The 9,661-nt window shown below is 37.4% G+C and overlaps 1 protein-coding gene across 1 annotated transcript; it reads left to right on the top strand.

Moving 5' to 3' along the window:
- Window positions 1–1,856: 1,856 nt before the first annotated feature.
- Window positions 1,857–9,615, top strand: LOC111806108 (pleiotropic drug resistance protein 1-like). Its single transcript, XM_023691466.1, has 25 exons — window positions 1,857–2,362; window positions 2,773–2,893; window positions 2,976–3,064; window positions 3,137–3,221; window positions 3,310–3,469; window positions 3,554–3,630; window positions 3,716–3,769; window positions 3,874–3,964; window positions 4,059–4,360; window positions 4,452–4,733; window positions 4,995–5,082; window positions 5,152–5,392; window positions 5,474–5,634; window positions 5,735–5,838; window positions 5,929–6,085; window positions 6,161–6,265; window positions 6,344–6,504; window positions 6,653–6,985; window positions 7,086–7,376; window positions 7,548–7,631; window positions 7,713–7,846; window positions 7,992–8,219; window positions 8,334–8,505; window positions 9,004–9,258; window positions 9,353–9,615. Exons 1-25 carry the CDS (start codon window positions 2,112–2,114, stop codon window positions 9,608–9,610), a joined length of 4,284 nt encoding a protein of 1,427 aa, XP_023547234.1. The 5' UTR covers window positions 1,857–2,111; the 3' UTR covers window positions 9,611–9,615.
- Window positions 9,616–9,661: the final 46 nt, after the last annotated feature.

The raw sequence follows: 9,661 nt of genomic DNA, 5'->3' as shown, positions 1-9,661 counted from the left end.
GGCAAGTCAAAATTGATTTTGAATTTGAATAAATTAAATGCTATGAATTAATTAAAAATATTTGAATAAATTATGTATTATTTAAAAAAGAATCTTAATTAAAAAAAATTATTTCAGGTAAAGCAAGCTGTTCAGCCGACTCTGCTTCCCGAAGCAAATATAAGTTCGTATCTGGTTGAGGCTTTGATTTATTTGTTTAATTTTGGATTAAATTTAATTTTAGTCAAATAAAACATTAATTTAATTAAATAAAATACAATTAGTTTTTTTTTTTATTTATTTATCGATTTTCTACCTGAATAAAATATTAATCGTAAAATAAGCATTGCGATCCCACTAAAAAGGACCATCCTATGTTGATTGGTACGAATTTGTGTACGAGCCAATTTATCGATAATTTAATTAATAATTTCCATATTCAAGAAAATTAAATAAATAAATAAATAAATAAATAAATTAGCTTTGGTTCGGTATCTGGCCAGCATGTGAGTCATGTGGGTGAGTCATTTATTGAATAAAATTGGATGAAGTATGAAAATGGAGAAAGCAAATCGCGTGAATTTTTCAAATAATTCTCTATTTTTTTTAGGTTATATTAATAAAAATATTCTTATTTTCTTTTAAAATAAAATAAAAAAAAATTAAAAATTTTGGTTCGGCAACAATGTTAGAGTATTTAAAAGTACTAAGTGAGTAGTTATTGGAGTCCTAACATGCAATCACAAGCAATTATGGTGAGACTTATCTTTTTCATAAACCATTATGACTTTGAACTCTACAACCTCTATACGTGTGAGCGGGTGTATACATGATGTGCATAGATATTGTAATGTACGTGTTTGTACTAATCATAACTGGGAAGGATCCCGATACACGTGACGCAGAAAAATGCATGAGATATCCATAACTTTTAAACCATGAACAAAGTACGCCTCATACCAAGTTTAGGGCATGACTCTGATACCATGTTAGACGAATACGACTCTCCACAATGGTATGATATTGTCCACTTTGAGTGGAAGCTCATGTGGCTTTGCTTTGGGCTTCCCCAAAACACCTCATACCAATGGAGAGAGCATTCCTTGATTATAAACCCATGATCATTCAGCCGATGTGAGACATTCATCATCCAACACATACAAAATACTTGTCATATCATAATTACACACATGGTTTTCAACCAAGCCAGTGACATGGTTGGTCTAGCTGGAGTTACTAATTATTCTTACTCAAAATTCAATTCAACCTACTTAAGCCCATCACATCGTGTTAACGCATAATATACGATTCAATTCATTTCATGGTACCAATTAAATCAATTTTTGGCTCGAAGATAATTTAAATTAACCAAACAAGGGTCATACTAACCTCAAAAACACTTCCAATAACATCAAAATCGGCTAGAAAACTGTCCAAAATGATAGAATAGAGTCCTGATATTTCAAATAGATCAGAACCAAGTCAAATAAGTTGTATAAGCCTAGCTAGAGCTATTGAGCATAGTCGGGTGTAAGGGGACGAGTCAAGGCATGAGTCGTAGTTTGGGACGAATCGAGCATGTGCACTACACATGAGACGACTACACGATACACAAAATTTCAAAATTATGGCTCGGAATATTATTTAACGGACAAAAAAAATATTATTCCATATTTGATATATTAAGAAATATTAAAATAAAAAAAAATAATAATAATAATTGAAGAATCTGATGGGAACGGGATTGACTTCATTTGTGTGTTACCCTTTTTCCACCCTTCTTCGTCTTCTTCTTCGTTCTGTTGCTGATCAAATCATATCATTGAGAAGCACATGACCATAATAAACGCAACATCCACCATTATTGGAGCTGACTCTTTATTTTATTTATTTATTTTATTTTCCATTTTCAATTTTCTCAAACTATATATACTGCCCTCCTCTGTCTTCCATGTCTCATCAACAATCCTGCTGAAGAATCACAGCGAGAATCCACCGGCATTGCCGTCCGACTTCCCTCCATGGATCCCTGAGATTTCTGGACTCTTTAACTCTAACGAATCATACCTACTGAGTTCGTAGTGGAAGCGTTTTAAGCTGTTTCGAAGGGTTTGTTTGGAGGTAATTTCGCTATGGAAGTTTTTTCCAGGTCTTCGTGTGGAGATGACGACGAAGAGGCTCTGAAATGGGCGGCGATCGAGAAGCTTCCGACGTATTTACGGATACGGAGAGGGATACTGAAAGAGGAGCAAGGTGAAGCTAGGGAGATTGATATACGGAACCTTGGATTGTTGGAGAGGAGGCATGTTTTGGAGAGGCTTGTCAAGATTGCTGAGGAAGATAATGAGAAGTTTCTGTTGAAGCTCAGAGACCGGATTGAAAGGTTAGTTTGAACTCGTTTCTGAAATCATTCAAGCTCAGGAAAACCTTGATGATGAATTCAGTATTACTTTTGTCTAGAATTGAATAGAGTTACTAGATGTATCAATAACAGTTCATTAGTTTCGAATTTCTTTTTCTTCTGGTATGGTTATTTAGTATTTCCATAACGCTTATGATTTGTTTGGGAAACTCTGCGATTTGAAGTCGACTGTTGATAACGATTTTATGTTCATGGATTGCTGTTGAATACTTTAAAAATAAAATTGTAGTATGAATATTCAAAATAAGCACGTATTTTCGTTTTAAGAATTTGACTAAGATTTATGATATAATACTTCATCAAAGTATCACTCAGACTCCAAAACTTCAGTTAATCTAGTAAGTTTAATGCTCCAATATCTTACAACACAGAGTTGGTCTAGAAATCCCAACAATTGAAGTTCGGTTTGAGCATTTGAATGTCGAAGCAGAAGTTTATGTGGGAAGAAGAGCATTGCCCACAATGTTCAATTTCTCTCTTAACATATTTGAGGTAATCAAATAAACTTTCAGATTGATATAATCATGTCTTAAGAACTAGATCTCATTTTCTACTTGCTTCCTGTTATTTGTAGGGCTTACTAAATTATCTTCACATCCTTCCAAGTAGGAAGAAACCCCTATCAATTCTTCATGATGTCAGTGGAATTATCAAGCCTAAGAGGTAAACGATCAGGAACGTGGTTTAAGTATGCAGCAGTCGCCATTTTGTAATGCTGTTGTTTTTATTCTGCAGAATGACGTTGCTTTTGGGTCCCCCAAGTTCTGGAAAAACCACTTTACTATTGGCTTTGGCTGGAAAACTTGGGAAAGATCTCAAAGTAAGAATCAAATCCTAAAACTTGTGTATAAACTAAAATACTTGGAGACATTTAATGCCACAGTGTTGAGAGTTCTTGTGGGTTCCAGTTTTCTGGTAAAGTTTCATACAATGGACATGGAATGGAGGAGTTTGTACCGCAAAGGACTTCAGCTTACATAAGTCAACATGATCTGCATATTGGGGAGATGACTGTCAGGGAGACGTTGGCTTTTTCAGCAAGATGTCAAGGAGTCGGATCACGATACGGTGAGTTGCCAAAATGCCAAGAGTTACAGATTATATATTAGCTGAAGATGCTAACTACTCGCTTCCAACTTGAAAATTTTTCAGAAATGTTGGCAGAACTTTCGAGGAGAGAAAAAGCAGCAAATATTAAACCGGACCCTGATCTTGATATCTACATGAAGGTTTGAATTGAAAGAAGCACATCAAAATGGAAAAGAAGTTTTCGGTCTTTTACAAGTTCTGTAATCAATGCTTCAAAACTTGCAGGCAGAAGCACTAGAAGGGCAAGAAACTAGCATAATTACAGACTATATCCTCAAGGTACGAACTCAAATTTGAATATGTGATGAACCGTCTTCTAATCATAGAAAAAGATAGAAGTGTATGTACTCTTTCTCCCTCTCTCTGATAATATCATTTGGCAGATTTTGGGGCTTGAGATGTGTGCTGATACTATGGTGGGGGATGATATGATAAGGGGTATCTCTGGAGGACAGAGGAAGCGTCTTACAACAGGTAAAATCCAGGACTCGTTTCCATTTTATCCATTTCATAGAATCCAAGTTGTCGACAAGTCCTTATTTCTCAAACTTCTTGTCAATAAAAACAGGGGAGATGCTAGTTGGACCAGCTAGGGCACTCTTCATGGATGAGATTTCAAACGGTTTAGACAGTTCAACAACGTACCAGATGGTGAATTCTCTCAGGCAATCAATCCATATACTGAATGGAACGGCTGTCATATCTCTTCTCCAACCTGCACCGGAGACATTTGATCTTTTTGATGATATAATCCTCTTGTCAAATGGGCATATTGTGTATCAAGGCCCACGAGAAGATGTTCTCAGCTTCTTTGCACATATGGGCTTCAAATGTCCAGAGAGAAAAGGGGTGGCTGATTTTTTACAAGAAGTAATTCCCTCTTTTGCACCTACATTGGTTTGTTTCAGGAAACACGTACCTTATATTATTATATTGAATGTTCTCTTCTTGTTCATGCAAGGTGACCTCAAGGAAAGACCAAGAACAATACTGGGCAATTCGAGAGGAACCATATAGATTTGTTTCAGTCAAAGAATTTTCTGAAGCGTTTCAGTCCTTTCATATTGGTCGACAACTGGGAGATGAGCTTGCCACTCCGTTCAATAGGTCCAAATCCCACCCAGCTACTTTAACAACCAAGAAGTACGGTGTTAGCAAAATGGAAGTGTTGAAAGCCTGCATATCCAGAGAAATTCTGCTAATGAAGAGGAATTCTTTTGTATACATTTTCAAAATGTTCCAAGTAAGTGGTGTTTAGCCCCCAAATTTTGCTCAGATTCACAACTTGAGATAAATGTCTGATATTACTATGTTAAGAGCTGAAGGATGCTAAAGTAAAGCCATTTNTATTTGGCCCCAAAATTTTGCTCAGATACACAACTTGAGATAAATGTCTGATATTTACTATGTTAAGAGCTGAAGGATGCTAAAGTAAAGCCATTTGAACCTGTAATAGTTTGTGCTCTTCTCATTTCCAACTTCACTAACTTATTTTTTCTTTCAGCTTATTATAATGGCTTTGGTAACAATGACTTTGTTCCTACGCACCGAACTGCATCGAGACACTGAACTGGATGGAGGGATTTATATGGGTGCCCTGTTCTTTACTCTTATTNTATTCCTACGCACCGAACTGCATCGAGACACTGAACTAGATGGAGGGATTTATATGGGTGCCCTGTTCTTTACTCTTATTGTAATCATGTTCAACGGATTCTCTGAACTTGCTATGACTGTCGTGAAACTTCCTGTATTCTATAAGCAAAGAGACCTTCTCTTCTATCCTTCTTGGACATATGCTCTGCCAACATGGATACTCAAGATCCCAATCACCTGTCTAGAAGTTGGCATTTGGGTGGTCATGACCTATTATGTCATAGGGTTTGATCCAAACATTGAAAGGTAAGTAAAAGTAGCCAATTCTACAATTTGAAACCAAGTCTTAATCTGGTTCACTAAACGTGAAAAAACATTCATTTGCAGGTTTCTCAAACAGTTCCTTTTACTTTTCTGTATCAACCAAATGGCATCAGGATTATTTCGCTTAGCAGCAGGACTTGGAAGAAATGTTGTTGTGGCTACCACATGTGCGACATTAGCTCTTCCAGTAGTTATGGTTTTGGGTGGATTTATCGTGGCTCGAGGTAACTTTCATGTTCAATTTCAATATGGCCTACGTAATATAATGAGACCAACTACATTTCTGATTTGCATGGAAAAAATAATCCATTCTTTCTTTGTTAGAGGATGTACACCCGTGGTGGCTGTGGGGATATTGGATCTCACCAATGATGTATGGACAGAATGCTATCGCTGTGAATGAATTTCTTGGGGATAGCTGGAGACATGTATGTACTAAAGTTATCTTTTTGATTCATAATTAGAAGAATGTAAAGAGATTCCATCAGCAAAAACTGATAAATATGTTGAGCCTGCAGGTGCTTCCCAATTCCTCAGAACCATTAGGTGTTTCAATCTTGAAGTCTCGAGGGATTTTCCCTGAAGCTTATTGGTATTGGATAGGAGTAGGAGCTACAATTGGATACGTTTTGCTTTTCAATTTTCTCTTCATCTTGGCCTTACATTACCTAGATCGTAAGTCATTCACCGTGTACGATTTTGACATTATAATTTGTACACATTACTAATACTTTGCATTGTTTCCTGCAGCATTTGGTAAGCCGCAAGCAGTGCTATCTGAAGATACCTTGGCTGAGAAAAATGCTAACAAAACTGGAGAATTCGAACCACCAACAAAGACCAACATCTTCTTTGGTGGGTCATCAAATTCAGATCAATATATTGCCTAGCTTTATCTATAACAATAGCATAATGAATATCTTTATAATGCAGAAAGAGAGAAGGAGAGTCAAAATATATCATCCAGGACATTGTCTACAAGAGTTGGAAGCACCAGTGAATTTAACCATAATAACAACCGAGGGATGGTTCTTCCTTATGAACCCCATTCTATCACTTTTGACGAAATCAGATATGCTGTAGACATGCCACAGGTATTTATTTGAATTTCAGTGAACCATAATGCAAATTGTATATCAAATGATCATTACAGTAACAGAACAATCTTTTCTCAAGTGGGAACCATGTCAAAGTTGTTGACGTTAGTTTGTGTTCCTTCTTTCGAAATTGACTTTCTTTTAGGAAATGAAAGCACAAGGTGTCGTTGAGGACAAACTGGAATTGCTAAAGGGCGTCAGTGGTGCTTTCAGGCCAGGAGTTTTAACAGCTTTAATGGGCGTTAGTGGTGCCGGTAAAACGACTCTAATGGATGTGTTAGCTGGAAGGAAAACTGGTGGATACACAGAAGGAACCATCACCATATCTGGGTTTCCAAAGAGGCAAGAAACATTTGCCCGTATTTCAGGATATTGTGAGCAAACTGATATCCATTCTCCACACGTTACAGTCTATGAATCATTGGTGTATTCCGCATGGCTCAGATTACCTCCTGATGTTGATTCGGGCACCAAAAATGTATCAATCTTTATTTCTCTTGTTCTTTTAAAAGAAAATTTATTTTGCAAGGATTTATCTTTTATTTTCAGATTATTAACCGAATGATTTTCCATTCCAGATGTTTATTATGGAAGTCATGGAACTCATGGAGTTAACCCCATTGAGAGATGCTCTAGTTGGATTGCCCGGAGTCAATGGACTTACAACTGAACAGCGGAAGAGGCTAACTATAGCAGTTGAACTCGTGGCTAATCCATCCATAATTTTCATGGATGAGCCAACCTCTGGTCTTGATGCCAGAGCAGCAGCAATAGTCATGAGAACTGTCAGGAGCACAGTTGACACTGGACGAACTGTAGTCTGCACCATTCACCAACCAAGCATTGATATATTTGATGCTTTTGATGAGGTGAACACTCTTTCATTTCAGAAGTTGTTGACTATTTTTATTCTTCTTTATTCTATACTGGAATTGAAAAAACCTTTAATGCTTCATTATAGCTATTNATAAGTTGTTGACTATTTTTATTCTTCTTTATTCTCTACTGGAATTGAAAAAACCTTTAATGCTTCATTATAGCTATTCCTCTTGAAAAGAGGAGGAGAAGCAATATTTGTCGGTCCGATTGGTCGCCACTCTTCCCACTTAATTGATTACTTTGAGGTGAGGAAAATGCATTTTTGTGGTTGAAATTGATTTCATGTTTTCCAGAATCTCTAAAAAGTGTGATGTTTCTGCATCAAGGGAGTTGAAGGAGTTCCAAAGATCAAGGATGGGTACAATCCTGCAACTTGGATGTTAGAGATCACTTCACCAGCACAAGAAGCTGCTCTTGGAGTTAACTTCACCGACATCTATAGGAATTCAGAACTGTATAGGTACAATCTAATTATGTTCTTCTTAATCATAACTAAAAGTTTCCACCATTGTCCCAAAGGGTAGAAAGGAAGATTTCTTTGCCAAAAGATTGTCCTGCAATTTATTTGATGTCCATCTATATCATATCTCCCTTCCATTACACAGGAGAAACAAAGCCTTGATCAAGGAACTAAGCATGCCTCCACCAGGTTCGAAGGACTTGTTGTTTCCTACTCAATACTCTCAATCTTTCCTTAACCAGTGCATGGCATGTCTATGGAAACAGCACCTCTCCTACTGGCGTAACCCACCATACACCATCGTGAGACTTTTATTTGCAACTTTTGTTGCCATTCTATTTGGGACAATATTTTGGGATCTCGGCTCGAGAAGGTAATGAGGGGAAAACAGAGAGTAGTAGTGGCAGCAAAGAGTTTGGACTGTTTTACTTTCCTCATAATCTCTTATGTCTCTAATTGGCTTCACTTTCATCCCTTGGCAATGCAGAAATACACGGCAGGATCTTTTCAATGCAATTGGATCCATGTACGTCGCTGTTCTCTTCATCGGGACACAAAATTCCTCTTCAGTGCAACCAGTTGTGGCCATTGAAAGAACAGTCTTTTACAGAGAAAGAGCCGCAGGAATGTACTCAGCATTGCCATATGCATTCGGACAGGTTACATTAACATTATTTCTTACTACTACTACTACTACGACCTAAANCGACGACTTAAACTTGTACCTCGTTTTGCGAAACATGAACTACAACATTTTGGGTTTATGTGAGATCTCACATCGGTTAGAGAGGAGAACGAAGCATTCCTTATAAGGGTGTGGAAACCTCTCCCTAGTGAACGCGTTTTAAAACCTCGAGGGGCAGTCCGGAATGGAAAGTCCAAAGAGAAAAATATCTGTCAGCGATGAGCTTGGGTTGTTACAAATGGTATCAGAGCTAAACATTAGGCGGTGTGCCAGCGAGGACGCTGGCCCCTAAGGGGGGTGGATTGTAAGATCCCACATCAGTTGGAGAGAAGAACGAATCATTTCTTATAAGGGTGTGGAAACCTCTCCCTAATTGACGTGTTTTAAAACCTTGAAGGGCAGTCTGGAAGGAAAAGCCCCAAAAAAAAAAAAAAAAAAAAAAAAANAAAAAGAAATGTGCCTTGCCTTGCAGATTATGATTGAGCTCCCATATGTATTCATTCAGACGACCATTTACAGTGTCATCGTGTACGCCATGATCGGTTTCGAGTGGACAGCAACCAAGTTCTTCTGGTATCTATTCTTCATGTACTTCACCTTATTGTACTTCACCTTCTATGGAATGCTGGCTGTTGCTATTACACCCAACGACCAGATCTCCAGCATAGTTTCGGCTTCATTCTATACAATATGGAACGTTTTCTCAGGGTTCCTCATTCCTCGAACGGTAAGTTACACAGATTACTCAATACCATTTCCTTTTCTTTTGGCTCTTGATACAAGTTTGAAGCTTCTTCTTATATGGACTAAATTGATGGCAGAGGATTCCCATATGGTGGAGATGGTACTACTGGGCATGCCCAGTCTCTTGGACCTTATATGGATTGGTTGCTTCCCAGTTCGGAGATATTAAGGACACCCTTCAATCAGGTGAAACTGTTGAAGAATTTATAAGGAATTATTTTGGGTACAGACAGGAATTTCTGGGTGTTGTTGCAGTGGTGCATATTGGGATGCCCCTGCTCTTTGGGTTCATCTTTGCCTTCTCAATCAAGGCATTTAATTTCCAAAAAAGATAACAAAAAAAAAAAAAAAAAAAAAAAAAAAAAAAAAAAAAAAAAAAAAAAAAA

Source organism: Cucurbita pepo, chromosome LG11 (assembly GCF_002806865.2).
Source record: "Cucurbita pepo subsp. pepo cultivar mu-cu-16 chromosome LG11, ASM280686v2, whole genome shotgun sequence".
NCBI lineage: Eukaryota > Viridiplantae > Streptophyta > Magnoliopsida > Cucurbitales > Cucurbitaceae > Cucurbita > Cucurbita pepo.
Note: the sequence above shows the minus strand (reverse complement) of the source record. Positions and strands in the feature narration are given on the sequence as shown.

What these genes read in the sequence shown, in the direction of transcription:
- LOC111806108 (XM_023691466.1), top strand. Translation starts at nt 2,112, where the DNA reads ATGGAAGTTTTTTCCAGGTCTTCGTGTGGAGATGACGACGAAGAGGCT. An exon ending in TCTCTCTTAACATATTTGAG is followed by an intron (nt 2,894 to 2,975) that starts GTAATCAAATAA and finishes TGTTATTTGTAG; the next exon opens with GGCTTACTAAATTATCTTCA. An exon ending in AAAGACCAACATCTTCTTTG is followed by an intron (nt 6,266 to 6,343) that starts GTGGGTCATCAA and finishes TTTATAATGCAG; the next exon opens with AAAGAGAGAAGGAGAGTCAA.